The sequence below is a fragment of the Misgurnus anguillicaudatus genome, chromosome 7 (genome assembly GCF_027580225.2).
Source record: "Misgurnus anguillicaudatus chromosome 7, ASM2758022v2, whole genome shotgun sequence".
Classification (NCBI taxonomy): Eukaryota; Metazoa; Chordata; class Actinopteri; order Cypriniformes; family Cobitidae; genus Misgurnus; species Misgurnus anguillicaudatus.
Genome location: NC_073343.2, coordinates 11,153,437 through 11,179,873, shown reverse-complemented (window position 1 = coordinate 11,179,873; position 26,437 = coordinate 11,153,437). Strand labels below are relative to the sequence as shown.

Below are 26,437 nucleotides of genomic sequence, written 5' to 3'. Positions count from 1 at the left end.
TGTGTCTACACATTATTTTCATTCTTTCCATCATAGGGTGTTTACTGTCTATGGGTTTGCTGCCCAAGGAGATTATCTCCCATCTGATTTATGGATTAGGTTTTCTATATAAATGACAATATCCTGGCTGGACCGCTGTTGTCAGTGATAAGTATTTGAAATGAAAATGATTTCTTAATGTCTAGTGACATATCAGGGCCATTTTATGATTAATTGATATACATTTCTTACATACTGTTCCTTTTATCATTTCTTTTCCCCTCTTTTGGTTAACCACAAGGTGGCAGCATAACAAGAGTTTCTTAATTTGTTCTGGTTTCAGGATAGCTCACCCAAAAATGAAAATTCTGTCATTTACTCACCCTCATGTTGTTTTACACATGTATGAGTTTCTTTGTTCTAATAAACACAAAAGTAGAAATTTTGATAAAGGATTGTAAGCACACAGTTGACTTGCATAGTAGTATAGCCTAAACAAATACTGTGGAAGTCTGTGGGTACAGTCAACTGGCAAAATTTTCATTTTTGAGTGACCTATCCCTTTAGGTTTACAAAGTGTCAGTACATTGTTTGATGTTTTGTTGTAAGTGGGAGTTCTGATAGAACCATGTACCCACCAGAATCTGTTTGTGATTACAGACAGTACAGATCTAACCATGATCAGATCAGACCATGTAGACCTTATGAGGGAGATTTTACATAATTATCTTGCTGAGTCAAGAAAAGGGAGTACAAGAGTAATGCTAAAGTTTCTCATGAAATAGCTTTTTTGTTTTGGTAGGTCTGTTCTTACATAAATGATCTTTCCAGTCATATGACGCCCTCTGAGCTACAGTGCCAATGTACTCCACAGCAGCAGATGAGATGTGAGAACAACCTAAATCAGCTCAGTAAGAGAGAGAGAAACAGAATCAACCTAATCTCAGAGATTATGTAACGTTAAGTATATAGCCCTGGACCCTGTCCCGGTTCCAAAATTACTTATTATGACTTAATATAAAACACTCCTTTAATTTTTAATGGTCTGTCATGGACCCCAGTACCACATATGAGATACTGTTTGAAAGCTTAGAATCTCTCTGCAGATATGCATCACTTTGAGATATGTTTTACTGTAAGAAAGTTATTTACACTTAATTTACACTATCACCCCCCCCATATGTTTTTCTATCATTTAATATTCACATATTTCATATTTTTCAAGCATGAAAAACATGGGCAAGATTTATATCAAATGAAAGCTCTCACTCTCAGGAATAAGGCTTTATATTTTTTCGTTGGCTATATATACATAAACGCTACACCATCTTTTACTTTAGGTTGAGTTAGGTCCTGCTCTACAAAATGAGTCAATTCACAGCATTTTCTTTGGTTCTGTGCATAATTAATCCCTTGCTATTTATTGTATGTGCAAATCAAAACAAAGTACTTTTATATGAAAAATGTATTTTCACTCCCTTCAGTAAAATAAGAATAACTTTTGAATGCGACATGCTAAAGAGACCATTCTTTTTTTGGGTGTTTACTGTCTGCTACTGGTAACAACCAGAACTGTCTGCAGTCTGCTAGATCACACAGAACCAGAGTTATTCACTTTCAAAGACAGTGTTTACAACACAAAAAATAAAATTTGGTGTTTCATCATATGAAAAACAACCTACATAACAATATTGGTTTCAAACAGCAGCTTTTTATGTAACTTCAAAGGGTTTTCTGTAAAATGATACAAAGATATTGCATTTATTCCACTGGATGTGGTTATGGGGACACTTCAAATGTTTTTGGGAGGAAATTGTATACAAAAAGGGTATTATTCCTCCCTTCAGTTGGAATAGAATAACTTTTGCATAGATTATGACAGAGAAAAAAATCCTTTTTCATCTGTAAACTGAATCTAATTAGCTAGAATCAAACAAAACTGTCTGCAGGTTGCTGGAGTACCCAGGGCCAGAGTTATACACTTTCAAATAAAGACTTCAAAAAGCGACTATTTATTTCTGTGTTTATTAGAGGACTTACAACACATATTGTGTTCAACAGTGTTTTATGTAATTTCAAAGGGTTTCCTGTAAAATGATAAATCAAATGAGAAATGTCATGTCGAAGACTGAAATCATAGCAAAATTAATGAAAGAATATATATAAAATGGTGTCTAAAAAACATGGTATGTATAGTTAAACCATGGTTATCACAAATGTACAATGGTTTTGTTACAGCTGTTTCTGAGGTAAAACCATGGATTTAATACATTTTATTTGTTAATAGATACCAGCTGTTAACTATAAATTGAAATTAAACTAATTTACCTGATCTAATTTTTGCACAATTATTCATACATTTTATTTTGAATTCATTGACAAATGCCTACATAAGCAACCTTAACTAGAAGCAGGCTCTGGAAAGCAGCTGTGGTCAGAGAAACCATCAGGATGTGCCAGAACTGTTTCCTGTTTTTATACTGAGCTCATCGTGACACTATTTCACAATCCTTTCCTAAGTAACCACACATATTATTAGGGGTCAAGCCCAGAATGGGCGAAGACCCCTATTGTATCTGTTAGTTTTCTTTTTCTTTTTAAAAATTATTCTTCTTCCTGTTCCATTGCGTCTATGGCAGCCCATAGAACCGTACGTAGGAAATTTATGAAATTTGGCACACTGACAGAGGACAGTCCAAATAATATCCAATTGGAGTCTCTATCTCAAACCCGCTAGCGCCAACAACAGTCCAAAGTTGCACTTACGTTTTTGCTTATAACTTCTGATCCGTAAGTCCTAGAAACTAAATTGTTTCCTCTGATTCCTTGGCTCAAGACGATTCGATTGGACCCTATGACGTCATTGTCCATAATGAATAATTTTCCGCCATTTTGAATTATTCGTAGCCTAAAACCTACTTTTGCGCAGTGCTGGGCAGTAGCTTCACTACAAGTAGTGAAGCTAGTAGTTTAACTACATTTTTCAGTAGCTTGGTGGTAGCTTAGCTGCTTTCTAAATCAAATAGCTTTTTAGTAGCTAAGCTCTTTTTTTGACCAAGTAGTGAGGTAGCTTCCACACAAGCTACAATTTTCCAAACATTTCTGAAGTCGTCCTGAATTTGAGAATAAGCGCGTTATTTGAATCGACACAGGACGTCGTTTGTTCCATATTTTCGAGTTGTGCAGCTTTCATTCATACAAAACATTACCACTCGCATTCTGTGAAGACTCGTGCTCTACCTCTGATTGGGTTATCAAGCCAAGCTAATATAAAAACATGTAATAAATATTACAATTGAAATTATTAATAGAATGTGCTTTGGCGGGCACCTCACAGACTCTGTGCAGGCTACCTGCTGCCTGCGGGCCCATGTTGGAGACCCTTGTGTTAAGATATGTCAGGGCCAGGTGTTTTTAAATAAAGGCAGCTCAAACATGCATTTTATTCTGGGAGTAGGATAAGTCCAGCAAACAGCCCCAAAATGTGAAGTACCTAGGCCTACATTATGCTTGTATTGCCTATAATTACCAAAATGATAAATTGAAACTGAATAAATAATTACATAATAAAACTGGTTAAAAATAAAAAAGTAGCTTGGATGTAGCAAGCTACTATTGATGTAGCTTAGCTTGCTACATTTCCCAGGGGGGTAGCTTCAGTGTAGTGAAGCTTCATTTAATGTGAAGTAACTGGTAGCTTAGCTCACTACATTTTCCAAGTAGCTTGCCCAGCACGGCTTTTGCGAACTCGTCCTAGAGTTTTTACCCAATTGCCACGAAAATTGGTAGCTTCTAGAGACCCTCACGGCAAAAAGTTATTAAAAGAATTTCGATAAACCAATCCCTTGTTGTATAGCGCGTCAACAAATTTTACGTAGAGCGCAAAAAAACTAATTTTAGGCTGTATCTTTGCCAAACTTAGACCTATTGACACGAAACTTGGTACGTGAGATGCTAGTCAGGCACTGAGGGTGCATGCACAGTTTCGTTGCAGCGCCACCTAGTGGCCAGACGAATGTTTTATATGCCTATAACTTTGGCTGTGATTGATGTATTTTCACAGGACTTGTTTCCTTGGAGTTTTGAATAGTTGCCGAGTCCAACGATATCAAAGATGCCAGGATTCGTCTTACGGTTAGCCCTGTGCGTCAAAATAGCGCTTAACCCTCTGGGGTCCAACCATTTTGGGACACTGTCAGAGGTTCTGACATGCTCTTACATTTGGTCTTTTTTCAGTGTCTCATACCACTGTGTTCAGCACAAACTGGGCTAAAATATTATATGAGCTACATGTATGTACATGTTTGTATTTTTGAGAGAAAAAGGTTTATGCATGGTTTTTAAAAAAGCAACAAATTTAAGTCACTGATATAAGTTCACAAAACCCATACTAAACATGTTTTAACAAGACTTTCCTAAACAGAATCTAGTAGTCTAGAGTTTTTTCTTTAAAATGATGTGAAAATCATCCTGCCTACTGATTCACATAAACCAATATATTGATTTAGAAATTGTAAGACACTTTTTGTTTAGAGTGGCCGTATGCGAGAAGGATTGAAAGCTAAACTTAAGACATTCTTCTTTAACAAAGCATTCACATAAAATGTCCAGTAAATTTACTTATCCCGCAATAGTTAGTTTGACTAGAACAAAGCACTCACATACCTCATATTGGGTAATATACTTATGCCGCAAGAGTTAGCCTGTCTGGAACCGAGCTGACTTAAACCACTATACTGTATGACACTTGCATTACATGCGAACGGACCCTACGCTAATAGGATTCTGTTTCTCTCTCCCTGTCTCGTCCTCGACCCTGAGGACAATGAGACAAACAGACCCAGTTCCTGCAACCATGAAGGTCATCACACCACTGATCTACTGACCGTCCTCCTACGAGATGCCCAGCCGATGCCTGACCAGCGACCACCGGCGGACCCAGTTTAATTTGCTTAGCCGTTCACATACCCCGATAGTATATATATATAAATATATATGTATCTCTCTCAAGGGTTTTTTCCCTCCGAGGAGTTTTTCCCCTGGACTAGCCAGGAGGGTTTTCTCCTAGGGGGTTTTTCATCCCCTGGAGAGTCCGTCACCTTTGGCTTAACTTACTACTTTACTGTATACGTTACATTATTACTATGCTAGTTTTTCTATGCTTTTCACACATCTATTAATGTAAAGCTGCTTTGAAACAATTAACTATTGTGAAAAGCGCTATATAAATAAAATTGAATTGAATTGATGTATATATGTACCTGTCCACTTTATATTTGGCCGTCTTCTATCAACTCCACTATAGTACACAGATCCGGTAGCTGTGTTAAAAAAGTTGATCAACTTTTTAAAATAACTTTGTCTGTCTGTGTTGCTTCACTGATGATTCTTGCCATACTTCTGTGGCCAAACTGCGCGCGCATACGTTGCCACGTCATCATCGTGTACAAACAGTTAAAGGGTCTATTAGAACCCAGGGTTTACAAATGTCCAGTGTGAAATAATCAAACCTGAATATGCATTATAAATTAACTCTGGTTAAAGGGACATTGTGGAAATTGAAGCAAGATAACTCAGGGGACTACTACATAAACACAGCTGCTACATTAAGGCTGAGTCTTTAAAACCAGTCTGATGAGATAGCACTTAGTTTGGGCTAATCATTCTTACTTTTCTTACTAATGTATAACTGACATGAAAATGTATGAAAAATTGATGACTAACTTGTAAGAGTAGCTTCCACATTTTCTCAAATTAGGAGATGATTGCATTGCTGATATAACTTTAAAAAAACACCTTGATCCTAAATCAACCAGTGTCTTTATCCTACATGTTATTATTACAGGAAGTTTAATGCTTGACTGCTTTCACATTACCATACCAGTGGAACACAATAACCTGCTGCCTCCAGGGAGTTTGGGAAACATTGTGTACAATTCTCATGAATGCAACCATAGACACTTTTTCCTCCTGCACTTGCACTTTCTCACACACATACTGATTCCCTCTACATCCTATTCCTGCTCAGTACATTGCAATTTTCTTTATAAACAAGCAGGTGGGTTTACTTTCTAGGAATGCCTGAAGAATCAAGTTGAGCAGAAGGGACACATGAACTACCGTTGTCTTGTTCCATATTGCACTTTATTTGGTTTCACAAAACTTTTAGGATCTAGAACTGAAACACAAAAGGGAACATTCCGCCTTCACTGTCGCAGTGCGCTTATTGCTTCACCCACTTTCTTTCACATTTTTTAGAGTATGTTAACATTGGAGGGCCATTTGTAATGCCATAGATACAATAAGAGAAATACTGCATTCTTAAAACTAAACAAACTAAACACAATGATGCAAATTATTGCTAATGTTGAGATACATATGCACACATACAATTTAATAATTTTATACAGAGAAACTGTGTTACACTGCTGGACAGAAACAATAAAAAGGAAAACACACATATATACACACACAATGGACCTAGACAACTACAAAAATTAATCTCTGGAATGATGAAAGTTGATAGAGGCTCTGAGAGAGGCAGATGTGGGTAGATCACAAGAACTGGCATCCAAGCCACATGGCAGAAAGGCATCAATGATCCAGGATCCGAAGGTTTCCGGACACAATTTTATTTTCCAACATAGAGCCGGCTGGAATGTCAATTCTTTCTCCATGGTTAGCTATGATGATGACGGTTCCCTGGCAAGGAGAGAAATAAATATATTTTAGAGACTTTGAATGTCTCATTAACCACCCACCATCAGTTTTAACCAGGTGCTATACACTGTAAAAAGTGAAAATTGGATTAACTTTCAATAAAATTGCTTTAATTAGTAACACTTTAAAAAAACATTTCTCTCACTTTAAGTAAAAAATGTAAGTTGACAAAGCTTGTTACTAATTTGAAGTAATGTTCAGTGCTCTTACCTTCAGAGAGACCTGCTTTCCAAAGGTAACGTCTCCAGACACAGTCAAGTGATCCAGCTCTAGCATGTCTGGAATGCTCTCGAAGCGCATGAGATATTCCTGAACCTAAAAGACAGATGAATCTGAGCTAAGGCAGAATATATGGTACTGACAGCCTTAATCAGCATTCAATTTCGTTTTTTGGAAAAAACAACAACGCCAACACACCCTAGCTTCAATTTCTCCTTTTGTACCACAGTCAGTCCTCATTTCTAATGCTAATCCATAATGCACATGCTAACTTGTTAAATGAAAATTCACACTGATTAGCAGTTTCAGTAAAACTTCAGAAACAAAAAAGGAATTAAATAAAAAAAAAAACTGTTTGTTTTAGCTAGTTACAGCAAGACAATAAAAGTACACAGGGCCGAGCAGTATACACTAAAAGAAACACGTCTCTTAGTATCTGTTTCTATTATGTTTTATTTAGTATGTGTTTGTGGCATACAGGCAGGTAAGATACAATTACAGGTTTCAATTTTTAATTCTTTGTTGGTTCCTGATTAAAGGGACAGTAAGTAGGATTTTAAGTGTTTTATTTATCAAAATCAATGTCTTTATGGGTAAGTCCAAGGAGGCTTCTATGTCGTTAAGCCATACTGATAAACTATAATACCAGAGAGGGACAAAAAGCACTAGCCTACCAACGCCTTTTCACAACGCGTTTTCATTCAGAACACGTGAACCAGCTGAAACGGACAAGGAGATCAGAGATCATAATGGCTATCGTAGTTGCAACATGCATTTGGAAAAGCGAGGCGCTAGAGAGCAATATTCGTTTGAATGCAAAATACATTTTCACCACTAGATGGGGGAAATCCTACTTATTGACATGTAAGGTCCTGGAAACACAAGATAGTCCAGTTCTGTATGTGAAGTTTGTGACTGTGGCTACATACAGTATTGTTCAAAATAATAGCAGTACAATGTGACCAACCAGAACAATCAAGGCCTCCAGCATACCCTTCACTGCTACGTGGCAAACAAGCCACCAGCAGGCCCAGCAGACCCCCAGAAAACAAACAAGACCCAGCACCCACGACACGCACGCTCCCAAGGCCGTGCAATTAGGCAACCAGCTGAAAGGGGTGTGTTCAAAAAAACAGCAGTGTCTACCTTTGACTGTACAAACTCAAAACTATTTTGTACAAACATTTTTTTTCTGGGATTTAGCAATCCTGTGAATCACTAAACTAATATTTAGTTGTATGACCACAGTTTTTTAAAACTGCTTGACATCTGTGTGGCATGGAGTCAACCAACTTGTGGCACCTCTCAGCTGTTATTCCACTCCATGATTCTTTAACAACATTCCACAATTCATTCACATTTCTTGGTTTTGCTTCAGAAACAGCATTTTTGATATCACCCCACAAGTTCTCAATTGGATTAAGGTCTGGAGATTGGGCTGGCCACTCCATAACATTAATTTTGTTGGTTTGGAACCAAGACTTTGCCCGTTTACTAGTGTGTTTTGGGTCATTGTCCATTTCAAGGGCATGTCCTCTTCAGCATAGGGCAACATGACCTCTTCAAGTATTTTAACATATGCAAACTGATCCATGATCCCTGGTATGCGATAAATAGGCCCAACACCATAGTAGGAGAAACATGCCCATATCATGATGCTTCACTGTCTTCACTGTGTACTGTGGCTTGAATTCAGAGTTTGGGGGTCGTCTCACAAACTGCCTGTGGCCCTTGGACCCAAAAATAAAAAATTTTACTCTCATCAGTCCACAAAATGTTCCTCCATTTCTCTTTAGGCCAGTTGATGTGTTCTTTGGCAAATTGTAACCTCTTCTGCACATGCCTTTTTTTTAACAGAGGGACTTTGCAGGGGATTCTTGAAAATAGATTAGCTTCACACAGACGTCTTCTAACTGTCACAGTACTTACAGGTAACTCCAGACTGTCTTTGATCATCCTGGAGGTGATCATTGGCTGAGCCTTTGCCATTCTGGTTATTCTTCTATCCATTTTGATGGTTGTCTTCCGTTTTCTTCCACGTCTCTCTGGTTTTGCTCTCCATTTTAAGGCATTGGAGATCGTTTTAGCTGAACAGCCTATCATTTTTTGCACCTCTTTATAGGTTTTCCCCTCTCCAATCAACGTTTTAATCAAAGTACGCTGTTCTTCTGAACAATGTCTTGAACGACCCTTTTTCCTCAGCTTTCAAATGCATGTTCAACAAGTGTTGGCTTCATCCTTAAATAGGGGCCACCTGATTCACACCTGTTTATTCACAAAATTGATGACCTCAGTGATTGAATGCCACACTGCTATTTTTTTGAACACACCCCCCTCAACTAATTCAACTAATTGCCCAATTGCACAGCCCCAAGAGCGTGCACATCACGAACGCCGGGTCTCATTTGTTTTCTGAGAATCTACTGAACCTACTGGTAACTTGTTTGCCACGTAGCAATAAAAAAACACACCAAAAACCCTGATCACTCTGGCTAGTCACATTGCACTGCTATTACCCTGAACAACTCTGTACTATGGCTTTAAAACACTATGGGTTTAAAATGTGCCTAACTTTTTAGAAAACTTTTTACATGTGGTACCTTAGTAAAGGAGCTGCCCAATTTGACGTGAGGAGTTGTTGGAAATTCGCGCTTCTCGCTCATATTCAAAGACCCCGCCTCCAGGCTGTACAGGTTGGACATGACCAGTAGGAGATCAGAGGTGGTTTTGACAGGCAGGAAGCGACTGCGGGGCACATTGATGCCCAGGGCGTTATCAAAGCACTTGATAGCAGCACCGACTGCAGTCTCCAGCTGAATTACATTCAATCCACCATCTAAAGTCTTAGAGAAAGAGAGAAAGAGAATGAGACAAGAGACTAATGAAATACTACAAATTATATTTTTTAGACAAAAGAACTTAATCTAAACAAAATATATGTTTTCTTTTCTACAACACAAAGCTCAAACTGTGCATATCAGGATCACAACAAGCTATTAACAAATTTCTTTCATTTCTGTGGTCTTCTGTGATATCTGTCAAAAGAAACGCAACAGGAACAATGTTATCTAAGTTTCTCTCTAATGTTTAGCTTTAAAAATCTGAATGTCCAATTTCATTTTGAGTCGAAAATACAACATTCAGTTTCACTTCTGATCACACTCAAATAATGTGGGGTTATTGTACACACCCCTGCTAAAACTCGCCTGTCTTGTGTACATGCTTTTCTGAGTGGGTTAACTCAGAAATTAACTTTGAAAGGAGACTGTAGTACAATTTACAGGGTCCCGCGAAAGGAATTAGAGCCAGGCTGTCTTCTGTATCTCTCACCAAGGGCTTCATACAAGTATGAGAGAGACCAAAAAAGATAGCACGAGAACCCAAGAGAGAATGGATGGTGGAATAAAGAGAGAAGCTCTTTAGTCCACTGCTATAAATGTTATATATACAGTGCCCTTCATAACTATTGGGACACTAAAGACAAAATTGCTCTGTTTGCTTTGGAGACAAAAAAAATTGTAAGGAAAAAGTGCAGAGCACAACATTTCACCCTGACTTGTGTGTGTTGTTACCAAATGCAAGATGACGGTCTCAATATGCTCACATTAGATAGAAGAATTAAAATACAAATGTGTTGGTAAAATGTATACAGTATGTTTAAACAGATGAAAAATAAAGTGTGACTTTTTATTTTTCATGTTTTGACATTTCTTGACTCCACAACAAACAGAGCAATATTGCCTTTATTGTCCCAGTACTATTGGGGGACAGTTTAACTGGTTTAGAGAAGGCCGAGAAAGAAGCGACATTAAAGAGCTGAGCGTTTCACTGAACTTTGGGCATTCAGAGCTGAGCGTGGAAAAACGCCAAGCGGCAGTTTTCCTACCTTAGGGTTGACTATTATCTCCATGTCCATGGCGTTCTGCTCCTGTAGTTTCTTCATGGCAGACAGGGAGATCCACAGATTGTTAGTGTTGAAGATCTTAAACTTGGTGACTGATTTGAATTCATCTACGTGAGCTTTTGGAACCTGGGCGATCTCTAGTAGCCGAAGTTTCCCATCATATTGAATAAGTGTACCTCCCTGGAAACACATAAAGCGTTCAAAAGAAAACACAACATGAATAACATTCTCTACAACTACACTCTATAACCTCGTTTATTTAGATTTTTGGAAATATTATTAAGTACTTCTCAAGTTAATGGCCAATAATTAACTACAGAATCTGTTTTCGGCAAGGCTTTGAACCGGATTACGGAACGGAAACCAGAAACTTTTGATGTTTAGCAAGGAACAGAAACGAAACCAGAAACTTTCCAAAAATATATGTTCTGGAACAGAATCGTTTATTTAAAATAATGGTAACCAGTTAATACCGTTATTTTTTTCATTCTTTGACAAGATTTCAGTGGAATATGACTCAGTGGCTCGCATTCGATTCGCGGATCAATACGCAAATTTAAATATGGTAAAAGTTGATCATTTGCACATGTTTTAAAGGCTTGCAAATGTTAACACGTAAGTGATTTTAAACAATTTAACCACAAAAAGGCGCTAAAGTGAGCACTTTTTTGTATGCACAGACGCACATGAGGTTGAATGTGTCCGGTTCAACTCCAATCAAACGTGATTATCCCTATGCCCTGCAAAGATCAGAACTCTTGATGTATAAACTTGCGATAGAGTTGCGCTACTGTGTCTCATACTGTAGTCCATTAAAATTGAAATTCGTCCTCCATCTGTGTGTGTGCGCCTGTTTAAGTGCACTCAAAAGTGCATACATGGAGAGACGCGTTTCAAATAGCAAGCGAACAATCTCTCTGTTCTTGACAGGACACAAATAAACAAAATGATCTCGAAATACCAGAGTATTCTTTTTCTAATAAAAACATTTGTTTAAGTTGTTTGCCAATAAACAACATGGCTGAAATTGTCCATGTCTTAATTCATGTATAATGCTGAAACAAATGTAGGGATGTCAGAATTACAGTTATGCCGCTTACATAATGTAGCCTTTTTTAATGTTTGATGACAAGATAGAGACTTAAGGAAAATTATGTGGACAAATGATTAGCTTACTTATTTGTATGTCTCACAGCTGACATGGAACGTTATTATCTGGTTCGGGAACTTTAACTTTTGTTCTAACCGATTCGGAAACGTCAATTTTAGAGTTAAACCGAAAACCGGAAATGTTAAAATACTGTTTCTGTTCGAAACGAACCAATTGGGAAAAAAAAATCTGGTTCAAAGCACTGGTTTTCGGTAACAGTTTACAGTTTAATAAAGGTACTGTATATCATTCATAGGTTCACCTATAGACCCTTTTACAGACCACGTGATCAAATAGCTTGGCAACGGAAGAGGTGTTGTTCCCCAGTGGTTCTAACGTGTTAGCAACTCAGAAAGTTTATCAAAACGGTGTCCCCGCATCAAAATGTCTGTTGTTGCGTTTGGTTGCAATAATATAATATACTAATATACGTATATATGTATCTGCCCACTTTATATTTGGCCGTCTTCTATCCACTCCACTATAGTACATGGATGTGGTAGCTGTGTTGAAAAAGTTGTCTGTTTTGCTTCACTGCTGATTCTTGCCGTACTTCCGTTGCCAATATGTGCGCGCATACGTTGCCACGTCATCATTGTGTACAAACAGTAAAAGGGTCTATATACCAACTCTTCATGTCTAATAATTCTGACCAGCCCATCTGGTCTGTCCCAGCTGAACACATGTCATTGGATCATCTGACAAGGATGTTTAAACCAGGTGTGACCTGGATAAATGTTATTTTTTTAGATCAGTTACAGATAAGCTTTACATGTAATGAATACATGAATACAAATGTAATCTAAAGACTAAAGATTAGGATGAGAACCATCACAGTGTTGTTTGGGGTTAGTGTACGACACCTTAACATCCGCTCTGGTCTTGTCCGTGACCTCCATGATGAACTCGCATCGTTTGCCATTCGGCTGGCTCACCAGGTGGTTCAATATATACAGGTCTACGGTGGCGCCCAGGTTATCGATGTTGGAGGCAAAAATGTACTCCTTCCCTTCAGCGATGAGCTGCTCCAGCAGACCGGAGTTATAAAAGCTGGCAAAAATGTCGCCGTGACCAGGAGGATACCACACATCTGCATTTTCTCCAGTCAAACCCATGTCCTTCGCAACCGGCAACAAGGATTCCTTATTTATCCGTGGATACCTGGAGAGAAAGGGGAAATATTTAAAGAAAATATTCAAGAATGTGAATTTTCAAAAGATTTTGAAGTAATGTGTCAAGTAAAAGGAAACAGATCAGGAACACCAGTCAACAGCACTGTGTTTTTTAGTAAATTCAGTAGTGATGATCAATCACACCCAGTGTTGGGGAAAGTTACTTTTAAAAGTAATGCATTACAATATTAAGTTACTCCCTAATTTGCGCAACTTAGTTACTTGTAATGGAAAGTAATGCTTGCGTTACTTTTAAGTTCCTTTTTCTTTCTTTCTTTCTTACTCCGTTTCTGACTCAAACTGTTCCTGCTCAGGCACACAGAGTGCGTAATTCTACGTTAATAGTTCAGTTCAGTTTAATTTAGTATATTATTTTATTTTTAAATTGAATTAACTGAAAAGTAACTTGCATTACTTTTTTAAAAAAGTAACTCAAATATTAATGTGTACATTTATAAAGTATTGCGTTACTTTACTCGTTACTTCAGAAAAGTAATATTATTACGTAATGGGCGTTACTTGTAATGCGTTACCCCCAACACTTATCACACCTGATCATAACTAACATAACTAACTTTCTAATCAGGGCTTTTTACATTAAATCAGCAAACTATTTTTTTTTACATTATTTTTTAGAGCAATTTAGATCTAATTTTACAACCCGAATTCCAGAAAAGTTGGGACATTTTTTAAACTCCAACAAAATGATAACCAAAAGACTTTCAAATCACATGAGCCAACACTCCACTCACAATAGAACATAGAAAACATAGCAAATGTTGTATGCACAAAATGAGCTAATTTCAAATTTGATTTCTGCTACAGGTCTCAAAATAGTTGGGACAGGGCATGTTTACCATGGTGTAGCATCTCCTTTTCTTTTCAAAACAGTTTGAAGACGTCTGGGAATTGAGGCTATGAGTTGCTGGAGTTTTGTTGTTGGAATTTGGTCCCATTCTTGCCTTATATAGATTTCCAGCTGCTGAAGAGTTTTTGGTCGTCTTTGACGTATTTTTCGTTTAATGATGCGCCAAATGTTCTCTATAGGTGAAAGCAGGCAGGCCAGTTCAGCACCCGGACTCTTCTACGATGAAGCCATGCTGTTTTAATAGCTGCAGTATGTGGTTTTGCTGAAATATACAAGGCCTTCCCTGAAATAGACATCATTTGGAGGGCAGCATATGTTGCTCTAAAAACTTTATATACCTTTCAGCATTCACACAGCCTCCCAAAACATGCAAGCTGCCCATACTGTATGCACTTTTGCACCCCCATACCATCAGAGATGTTGGCTTTTGAACTGAACGCTGATAACATGCTGGAAGGTCTCCCTCCTCTTTAGCCCGGAGGACTCGGCATCTGTGATTTCCAACAAGAATGTCAAATTTGGATTCGTCTGACCATAGAACACTATTCCACTTTGAAATAGTCAATTTTAAATGAGCCTTGGCCCATAGGACACAACGGCGCTTCTGGACCATGTTCACATATGGCTTACTTTTTGCATGATACAGCTTTAGTTGGCATCTGCTGATGGCACGGCGGATTGTGTTTATCAACAGTGGTTTCCGGAAGTATTCCTGGGCCCATTTAGTAATGTCATTGATAAAATCATGCCAATGAGTGATGCAGTGTCGTCTGAGGGCCCGAAAACCCTGGGCATCCAATAAAGGTCTCCGGCCTTGTCCCTTACGCACAGAGATTTCTCCAGTTTCTCTGAATCTTTTGATGATGTTATGCACTGTAGATGATGAGATTTGCAACGCCTTTGCAATTTGACGTTGAGGAACATTGTTTTTAAAGTATTCCACAATCTTTTTATGCAGTCTTTCACAGATTGGAGAGCCTCTGCCCATCTTTACTTCTGAGAGACTCTGCTTCTCTAAGACATACCTTTTATAGCTAATCATGTTACAGACTTAATATCAATTAACTTAGATGTTCTCTCAGCTGAATCTTTTCAAAACTGCTTGCTTTTTAGCCATTTGTTGCCCCCGTGCCAACTTTTTTGAGACCTGTAGCAGGCATTACATTTTAAATGAGCTAATTAAGTGGATAGAAGTGTAAAATTTCTCAGTTTAAACATTTGCTGTGTTGTCTGTGTTCTATTGTGAATAGGATATTGGCTCATGTGATTTGAAATTCCTTTAGTTTTCATTTTATTCAAATCCAAACAATGTCCCAACTTTTCCGGAATTCGGGTTGTAATACATTATTGGTTATAGACGGTTTCAGCAGTAACAACATAAGCAAGAGGCTTTCGTGGCCATCAAGTAACTTCTGGTAAACTCCGCGAAGAATAAATAACAACAAAGTGCTTTTAAAGTAGTTTATTTATATAACATGCAAAATAAACAACACATAGATTACATAGGAACCCAAAAATGTGTTATTTTCGACGAGGTATTTGTTTAAGAGTTCAGTTTCAGCAACTAGTCAGACCATTAAACAAACAGAAACCGGAAATAATGTTCGGACCAGACGCTTTTCGCGTCACCGCACGTGCGCCCGATGAAACTGTCTATAGACATAAACATGTTTTTCAGCCCACAATGGCCAGCACTTATTTTATATTTTTAATTTCTATGGCACAACCCAAAATATCAGACACCAAATTTTATAGCTGACAAGCAAAATATAACACTGATAAAGTAATAAAATTATCATAAAACTCATAAGTGTAAACAACAACACACATTATTCAACTACTATACAATAAAAAAATAAAAATAAATAGTTGATGGTGCTCTGTCAAAGTGTTTCTTCTTTTAAAGAAAGATCATATTTTTCAAGTATGTTTATGGGTAAGAAAACTATACTGGTCGGCACTGACAGCCCCAGTATGCCTATGACAATCAGAGTTCCATTCCTGCCTCTGAGGTCCTTTGCCAATCCGGCTACCCTATCTCAACCCAACACTTTCCTGTCTACTCTTCACTATCCTGTTTAATAAAGGCACAAAGCCCCAAAAACATAACTCAGGCTTATTTAGGTCAAATAATGCCTGAGAAATGAGGGGTTGGAGGGAGCTGCTACATTTGATGTTTTCGGAAGCCATATCCTTGTCTTCATCTCTTTAATATGTATGGTTTCTTTCAGAAGCTTCAACTGGGACTGTATCTGTGGCATTTTTAGCACTTTATTTTGAGGAACACATGTAGTCATTTCCCACAAGCATCTGTAGTTAAAATGTATGCTCTGACAAGCCCATCAAATATTAATGTATCCCCATTATAGCTTAGCTTTATCAATCTTTAACACGTTTTTACAGAATTTTAGTGTGCGTGGGCTGAGGGTCAGCAACAAACATTAAGAAGAAGATTAAATTTAAATGCTGAGTGTCTTTGCTAACGGTCTCATTCACAAAATGCATATTTGCTTAGAAATATGTTTGTGGTTATGTGGTGTGTCATTTCAGGTATGATGTTTGTTCACATTGCAAAAATGTTTCCTGTTATGCAAATTGTGAGTTGACAGTAAGTGAACACAACCACCCTACAGTTCAATAAATCCACCCACAACTTTTCAAATACCCATTAAACCAATCTCATGTCTCATTAGACATGCTGTTTTGATTATCTAATGAAGCCCCGCCACAGACTGACAGTCCTGCATAACCAAAATTCCTACCCTCAACGAATTATACGCTGCCTGCCATATTTTCATAGTGACATACTATTGTCTCAGACTGTAAGTGAAAGTAACATGCTTGTCAAGTATGCAATGCATACTCGAAATGTAAACTCTGCATTAAGTAGTGAACGCATGCACAGGAAGGGAACTACAGTCACAACCTGCCGGCCGTGAAACTCGAACCGGCAACTCTCAGGTTACAAGCCCGACTTTCTAACTACTAGGCTATGACTGCCTGCATTTACATTAAGTATGGTCAGCTGGTGTTTTTTGTTTTGTTAACATGTTTTACACAGTCTACAACAACTTCAAAGCTTTAAAATAAATCACACTGTGTAGCAGGGCCTGACATTACCACCCACCAAAGGCAGACTGATTTCAGAATGTGTATGAGGAATGTGACACAGATTTTTTTTGACCTGATGAGAGGGGTTTGGCAGACCAATAACAGCACTTGTGGTCCACGTAGAACTGACGCAAATTTTTAACTGTAGCTTTTTAAAAAATGTGTGAAATAATAAACATTTCAAGACGCGGTGTAACAGCACTTCGCGTCGTGCCACATTACCACCTTGGGTGTGGATTATTTTCGAATAATTCAACGGCCCGTCTTGAATTATTCCTTACGTATTTGTAAATATTACGTTTTTTATATTAAGTATTTGCTATTTTTCAGAGATGTTTTAGAAAAGCCATAACTCTGGCATTATTTTGGTCTGGAAGCCTTATTTTGGTCTTGTTTTGAAGAAGACGGAAATGTCTGGAGGTGAAAATGTAATTTTTTATAGCAGTTTACATTTATTTGTAATAAATGAAAATGTAATGTAGTATTATTTTTAATACATAAAATTATCAAAAAACTGAGATTTGTGTTGGTTTGCTGTGAGGTTTGCTACATACTCTTGTCACAAATGAATAAATTACAGTTTATTATTATTACTGCTAAAAGATTTTGAAATATGAAAACTACATTCTAATGCTGCGTTTATACCAACCGCGTTTGAGGCGTCAAAATCACGTCTAGTGCCTAGTTTGCCGCTTGAACGGTTTGAATGCATTCGCGCGTCCAGAGCGAAGTAGACGTGCGGAAAAAGCAAGCATTTGACGTACGCCAGAGGCAAAAACCGCTTCTTGTAGGAGGGGCAAGTGCTATCCGGTTGTCTGTTTGCAAGATGACTGATGTTGACGTTCGAGTTACCGGTTTGTATTTGGTCACCTTACTATAGGGGGAAAATAAACGGTGTGGGTCGATGTACGTGACTCAAAAGTGAAATGTATATTTACAACTTACCAGGTTGCCCAATATCCTCACTGACACTATTCCAAGCGAGGTCCTGTCTAGAAATAAGAACTTGTGTCGTACAGCTCTGGGTGACTGCTTACGGATAATATCAAGCATTCCTTCATGTTGAATGAGTGACTCCGGGCGGGGCTGCAGCCACAGCAGCAAGCAGGCTCCTGATTGGTTAAATTTTTCAAATCTTCGAACTAGACGCGCAAATGAGGCGGAATTGCATCTACCGTGCCAAACGCCTCATTCGCGGCGCGAGACCTCCAGACGCACCTCAACGCGTCTTCACATTGACTTAACATTGAAATCAAGCCCGCTTGACGCCTCTATACATATACAATATAACAAGCAGCAGTATAATAATATAAGCCTCTCTTTTTGGTGGAAACACGAGCCGGTATTTAGGTCTGGCCGAGCATTCGCTCCAGCTTCAGTGCTGACACAAAGCCAGCCCCGATGAAAAATTTATATGGGTTAGAAAGTGAGAAGCAGTAGCTCATTTGCAGTTAAAGGTACAGACACGAAAACAGCATGTTTTTTCTCCCACCCAAATAGGGGCATTTTGGACATCTGTGGGGTATTTAAGCTGAAATATTACAGACACTTTCTAAGCACACTTGAAATTTATATCTTGTTAAAATGGGCATACTAGGTGCACTCCAAGGGTAGGGTTTGGCTTGTCTGTAATTATACTTAGTTTCTATTTAAAAAATAAATCAATAATTTTTTTATATCATATAAATGTGTGTTTGTGTGTTAATACCTGCTCTGGTTGAAAGTGTGTATCTTGACTCTGTGGTGTGTGTATTTCTGTAGGATTTTCTTGGTATCTTCATCTGTGTTAAAGGAGTTCATAAGCACCAGTGGAACATCAGCATTGTAGGTTTTATTCAAGTGCTGAACAGACCAAAAACAAACAAATAAACCAGAATGAAAACTCGTGTTTTACTTAAGAACTTTGCACACACATAGCTCAAAGTCTTTACAAACATTGTTTGAATGTTTAAGAAATAGAACCAGCAACATTCTGTTTTGGAAACGGTTGGTTTTGACAGATTTTAGGTCAGTTTCCTGCAGTAAAAATATGGTCATGAATCGCCAAATGGTATGAACCAGCCTAGGGCTTGCAAGGCACAGAAACAGCAGTCTGTATATCTGAAGGAGAAATACAGATTGCCCATTTACATCTACTAGTAGGCCTTATTCAATGAGGGGTATATGAGTCAGGTACTCGCAGTTCTGAAGAGACACTGAGCTGAGTGTTCTTCAGCAGGGATGTCCCAGTGGGTTTAGTTTGGGGGCCCCTACTTTTTATCCCTCCTGCAATGAACACAGCCCTCTCTGTTTCAGTTTTACCCTTGGTTCTCGTTCATGATCACGACCTATCATTCAGTCAATGGCACCGAGAGAAAAACTAGAGCAAAGTCTGGAATGTGGCTTCGTTTTACAGCTCTAGGAGAGGAGAGATGAGGAAGGAATGGAGGAACATGTGTTTGTGATTTAAGACCTATGGGTGGAGGTCCACTCACACTTTTTGAATCTTTCAGACAGCTGCTGGGTTCTCCACAGCTGGAGGGATTCATATTTTCTTAGGTTTTGGATTTGATATACTTTCAAAGTAACCATAATTCAATTTTGCTTTGCTGGAGATCAATCACATGTGAAGAATTTTAGAAAATATATTTTTTTTAACTCTGTGTCAGGAAACATGTGATCTGGATCTTTAAAGCTATGTGAATCATGTAGGTAGGACATATTACATTTCACAGCAAAGAAACTAGATACATTTAAACTTAAAGTGTGTGGTAAAAAGCACCACAGGTTCAGTGTTTATGCGTTTTTGGGTAAATCAATTCACAAATAGGTTACTTATAGTTTTCTCTGCATATTTAAGTGAGGTAACAAAAGCAAATCTGCCATGTCTTAAGGTGTACAACCATATTTAGTCATACACAGGTCTGCAAGCTTCCAGCATCATGAGACGAACCTCAATCTGCTGGACAGTCAGATCCAGGAAAGTGTTTTCATTACGGACACTAATGAGGCTCTTGGGCCCTTTGCAGCCCATGCTAGTTCCAAGACCTCCATTGAGCTTCACTACCACCAGCTTATTCAGACTGTCTGCTATGTTGTCCGGCAGACCCTTCGACTTGATCTTATCATACGGCTGGATCTGAAACAAAACAAACAACAAAAAGCAACCGTCACCATTTACTTAATAATAAATAATATATAATTTTCCCCCATGATTACGTTATATTATACAAGTTGAAGTTCATGAATGACATTGAGAAAACACTGAAGTTTCTGTGACATCTAAATTTCCTTCAGATGCATTTGGCATTTGTGTGTGTTTGTCCAATGGGATTTTTGTTCTACAGAAGTTCTGAATAGAGGTTAGAAATAATGTTGAGGTCAGATAAATGGCCAGTGAGTCTGTGGTCAATCTTCCAGTATAACAGGGATCAACTTACATACACACCAAACATATACACAAACACTACTGCAAACATAACATATTTCACAAAAAGGCAAAAAGACAGATTTAACACATTACCATAAATAACAGTCAGAGTGCTGGATCAATGGAACAGAGACAGAGCAAGTCGACAAGGGAGAGAGAGAGAGAGAGAGAGATGACGAATGTGTTTTTTAAAGAAAGGAGTCATTTAAATTGTTGTTTAAGCTGGCTGGAGCCTCTACTCCATTCCTCTGTTTCCCAAAAGGCTATGGGCAGCACCAACTGGTAAAATTAACACACACACATACACACACACACACACACACACACACACACACACACACACACACACACACACACACACGCAAACACACACAATTGTGAACATGGACCACTAAACCAGTTGTCACACAGGTATATTTGTTACCTATTCATTGGGAATTTTTCCATTTAAGTTTGGTTTATGTAAAAGCTTACAACCATACATCAATGGAAAGCTTATTTATTTAGCTTTTTGATGATGTATAAAACTCTTATTTGCTTACAACTCGATCCTGGGTCACATTTCTGAAGCAGCTCCAAATGCTGAGCCTAAACATAGAGAATGATGGACAAATATTTCCAAAACATTTTTAGACTACATGGAATTAATAAATGTACATCATAAATAGTAAATTATATTTTAGAGTGATTATATTTTTTACATGTAAATTCATCTTCCTTTCTTCCTAACATTTTGGCATTAGTACAGGTTAATAATCCCCATTTCCATGACCTAAACACAGAGACAGATGGAGAAGAGAGAAGATGATGTAATCAAGGTAAACACCCATTCTCCACAAAGTTGTACACATGCCTCACCCCTTGGGTGTTTATAAAATATATTAGCTAATTTCATCAATCTGTCAACTGCCAATACTATAGACATAAATAGTTTGCACACTTTTGCACGGTACTGCTGTGGGTCAATCAGGGTTCCCACACCTAAGTTAACTTAAAATTCTAGGACCTTTCAAGGACTTTCCAGGTCCAATACCCTCAAATTCAAGACTAAATGGGGGACACATTTAAAGTAAGAGCAAGTTACATAGTGTTACCTTTTAAGATACATTGTTACAGTTCCCTTTCAAGGGAACTCGCGCTGCGTCACTGCGATGACACTTTGGGGACGTGTCTGAATGTGTATATCAAATTTAATCAATAATGAGGCTTAACGACAAAGACAGGGTGACATGGGAGCCAGGAAGTATATCTCTATCTGAAATATTGCCAAAGACAGCGTTAGAGGGATGCAGGAAGTATGGCAAGGGAGATGCAGCGTCTCGTTCCCTTCTTAGGGAACAACAGTTACATAAGTAACCCAAAACGTTTTCATGTGTCAAACACAACTATACAAAAACGCATTTTAGTATGAATCAACATTCGCATACAGAAGACATAAGCATTTAAAGCTTAAAAGGCTAGAAATGTTATGATATTATTCTACACTTCACAGGGAATATGGATTTCCAGAAAAAAAACTTCTTGCATAAAATAGATTCAAGCACATTCAATGACCTGTATCTATGTATGTATATTTTCAAAAACTCCAGGGCCTCGAATTTTTTCCCCCAGATTCACAAACTTTCAAGGATTTCAAGGACCCGTGGGAACCCTGTTAATGATAACCTGCTAATAATGTACACTGTAAAAAAATCAGTAGAAATTACAATGTTATTGCAGCTGGGTTGCCGGTATTCCACCGCAGATTCAAATTGATGTTATTTGCTGGCGAGGGTTTGTTCAGGGTTGAATGAATTTTGAATATTGACAGGTCTTTGTCTTTGCAGAATAACACTATATAATAACAGCCTCATGCAAAGCATTCTGGGAACCAGAAATCATCATCAACCTTTTTCTGTTTTTTTGCTTCAGATTTTGTTTCCCAGAATGTTTAGCCTGATGCCGTTTTTCTATTCTACTCTGTAAAGACAAAGACCTGCAAATGTTTAATGTTCATTTAACTTTGAAGAAAATGTTGCCAATAAAAAACATAAATTTAAATCTATGGTAAGTTACCGGCAACCCAGCTGCAATTTCTACGGATTTTTTTTACAGTGTAGTTAATTTTGATTGGCTTTTTTATCCAAGTTTGTTATATCATCTATACTATATCGTCTGATATCAGCTTTTACAAAAGCCTAAAAAAGCATTTACATTTATTTATAGGACTCAAAACACATACACATTCATAAAAAAATTCAGCAGTACTTGTAACAACCACAGCGATGAACGTGAATAAACGGTCACACGATCAAAAACATTAGAAAGAGATAAGGATTTTGAAAATAACACAGCAAGCTATGTAAGGTCATACTTAAAGAGATCAACTCAAAAATTTTACGTTTTATATCGTTAACAGTTTAAAAAAAATAACTTAACATGTCATGCAATATAATTATGCTTTACATCTAATGTACAAATTTTTCCTACCTACTGAACAAAACATGGAACATGCGTCACAGACATACCTCTGTTCCTCCTCAGAAGATAATACTAAGATTATTTTACTCACATCACACAAAGAGGGAGTTTAGATGTCAACATGTTTTTGGTTTGTAAGCTATAACATTTCCGTCAGTCTTGTAAATTGATACCATTTTTATCAAGGTATTAAGTCCAGTAATTTTGTTTCCTGCTTCTCTTTATATTTTGTGTGCACCTGTTAATCATTTATAGTGGGCCTTATGGTGCCTTCAGGTGGGTCAGAAATATACGAGCTCTGAGCACATAAACAATTAGTTAAGTTGTATTGGGAAAATGGGAATTTTAAATAATGCACAAGTTGCCAAGTTGTGAGGTCGTACGAGACTGTGGTCAGTGGTAGTATCTAGCTCCTTGTTTCTTATATTACAGTGGTTTATATTTATTGTGTGTGTGTGTTCCAATATCCCAAAGTTTTAGATACAAAGTTCTAAAAGGATTCAAGGTGAAAACACAGAATATTCTGAGCATATGTGAGTGAATAATTGCTGGTTTCACTGATGTTCCAGTGAAGGACATACTATACAGTGAGACTAAAACTAAGGTCCTGTTCCAAACCGCCATGACGCAACTTCTCCCAGACACTACATAAAAAATGGATGACTAATTTAACCAAACTGACAACTTCAGGAATAAAAAAAATGCACCCTGATTTTAGGGTGTAGTGCAAACTGTTTATTGTGTCATACAACCACAGAAATGTTGTATCTGGGTTACTTCATTTCCACATTTCAGTTGTTTTAAATGCAAAAACCAACAACATGCATTATGCATTCACAATCACACACAAACTAAACCTCTTAAAGCTTCTACAACATAACAGTACCAGAATTTACAGAAACTCAGTCAAAAAACACAATTCCAAGCCTGTTTCATTGTACGCACTGTTCACAAAGGTAATGCCAGGCTTTTACAAATTTCCTTTCACATATTCATAAACATTAATCTGTGTAAAATCAGTGTAAATTAAAGTTTAAAATTACAGTATCAAAAGGCCTCTAAACGATCTCAAACGAGGCACAAGGGTCCCACCCAGCAAAACGACCGCCACCTTCGGCAAGAAAAACAAAAATATGCACCCCTAAACCACAACTCCTCGTCCTCCTCCAGTCCTGCGACGCTCCAGCACGACCTCACGTAATACGTCATCACATCAAGAGGTCACGGATGACAAGTGTGGAGAAAGAGGACCATTTCGACGTTGTTGTATGTGGAATGATACTAATTAATGTCTTTGTGTCAGTTTATTGTTTAAAATGGTCCGCAAATGTGCATTTCATATATGTAGCTCGTGACCTTTCCACGTCATTACGCAATTACGTAAGGTCGCACTGGCTCATCACACAGCCGGAGGAAGAAGAGAAGTTGTGCTTTAAAAGTGCATTTTTTTTTATTTTTCTTGCCCAAAATGACAATCGTTTCGCTAGATAAGACCCTTATGCCTTGTTTGAGATCATTTAGAGTCCTTTGAAACTGCGTTGAAACTGCAATTTTAAACTGCATTAAAACCGTTAAGTGTTGGGGTCCATTTAACTCCATTAAAATGAGAAAAATCCTGGAATGTTTTCCGCAAAAAACATAATTTCTTCTCGACTGAACAAAGAAAGACATCAACAGTTTGGATAAAATGTTGGTGAGTAAATTATCTGGATTTTTTTTAAGAAAATGGACTAATCCTTTAACCGGAGGTCATCAAATATACTAAAAAAAGATATAAATATATCGGAGGTCATTAAGAAATATACGGTATGAGATAATACTGGTGTATAGCTTAAAACAGCCAAAGACATTATTTATATGGCCATGCAGTGTACATGCAAACCGTATGACAGTATTGCAGGATATTTCCTGCATTTGGGAATACAATGTTAGCACACTAAAGGTAGAACTGACACAACCACTGCATTTAGACACATGCAATTACATGCTGTTAAAATTGATTTGGGTGGGTGAGAAAGTTGAGTCATTTAGTGATTAGAAAGTTTAGTTTATTTAGTCATGATGATCTTGACATATAACCAGGGTAAAGGTTCTGGGTAAAATAACTACAATGACTTGATGTTTTAACAACTCAAAGTCGTCTCAAATGGCTACTTATCTTAAGAGCTAATTCTCTGTCAACACCAGATTATGCAGTAATATTCACAGTGACAGACTTTTTTTGAATGATTGAATGAACATGGGTCACTGTGTGAAGTTTTCAAATGACAAATACACACACTGCAGTTTTTTGTTTCATTTCATTAGTAAGGAAATCTCATAGACTATGGTTTTCATATCAGGCTGTTATTTTCTATCCATTAAACTTAACTCTAAACCCAACACAACAAACCTGTTGATATTAACTGATTTTAAGTAAAACCTAATTTGTAGTGGTGTGACGAGATCTCGTGAGATTAAAAATGGTAAAATGCTGGCCATTTCTCAAACAACAGGCTGCATCCTTCGGAGGTCGCATTTGTAGACTGCATACATCATAAATAATGATAAAGTTTACTATTATATTAGTTAATCGTAAATTGTTGTAATATGCTTATGACCTGCGAATGTAATGCTTAGTTAAATAAACCAGGGTTGATGACGTATGCGGGCTGCATATGTGACAACGGAAGGATGCAGCTTTCCGTTTAAGAAACGGCCATTGACATTTACATTGTAAACAATAACTCACGTCATCGTTTACTTTGGAATTTGTACCTTTTGCATATCATTAACATGTACTAATACACACTTACACATTAATGGAAATGTAAAATCGTGAGTTGGATAATTGGTGCTCTCAAATGTAATGTGTTTACTTGGTTTTGATAATTTATTTTAACCAATTATCACTGCATCGTCATTATTATGTGATTTTAAAGGTTAATGCTCACTTGGGTCTATTTTCATTACAAACAAAAAGTAATTACTTCATTATCAATTAGCAAAATAATTGTTAGTGACAGTCCTAGATTAGTTAAAACATTTCAAAATAATGCGAAGTGTATAAAATCTCATCATGTCTCATTCTAGTGAACCCAATCTCATCTCTCGTTTTATGGAGTCTCTTCAAACCCCTATTAATTTGGTTAATTTATGAGTGAGGAGGACCATGTAAGTCCACAAGAAATCAGTTTTATACATGTATCAATATTTGTGATTCCATTCTCCTATGATTTCTCTAACCTAACCTTATTAATGTGTATGCTAATTTTATTATGGCAGGCGACGTATTGTAACTGTACACTGAACATTCACTCTTAATTAAACAACAAAAGGGCCTTTCCTTCTGTAAACATTTTCTTTATATAGAAGGCACGCAGTAGACACACAAGAGCTTATTAATGTAAACTGTACTCTTAAAGCGTCACTCATAACAAGAACTGTTGGAATAATGCCGGATGTA

General features: G+C 37.5%; 1 protein-coding gene across 2 annotated transcripts in view; it reads right to left on the bottom strand.

The window, feature by feature from the left end:
- Positions 1-6,101: 6,101 nt before the first annotated feature.
- The window catches only part of ugp2b (UDP-glucose pyrophosphorylase 2b), a 31,201-nt gene continuing 10,865 nt past the window's right edge, over positions 6,102-26,437 (bottom strand). For both annotated transcript variants that reach the window (XM_055172225.2, XM_055172224.2), the window contains exons 4-10: positions 20,056-20,241; positions 18,832-18,965; positions 12,836-13,133; positions 10,805-11,002; positions 9,519-9,761; positions 6,910-7,014; positions 6,102-6,681 (exon numbers count right to left, since the gene is read on the bottom strand). In XM_055172225.2, the coding sequence (XP_055028200.1) occupies positions 6,574-6,681; positions 6,910-7,014; positions 9,519-9,761; positions 10,805-11,002; positions 12,836-13,133; positions 18,832-18,965; positions 20,056-20,241 (1,272 nt within the window). In that variant the 3' untranslated portion in view covers positions 6,102-6,573. The remainder of the gene's footprint in view (positions 6,682-6,909; positions 7,015-9,518; positions 9,762-10,804; positions 11,003-12,835; positions 13,134-18,831; positions 18,966-20,055; positions 20,242-26,437) is intronic.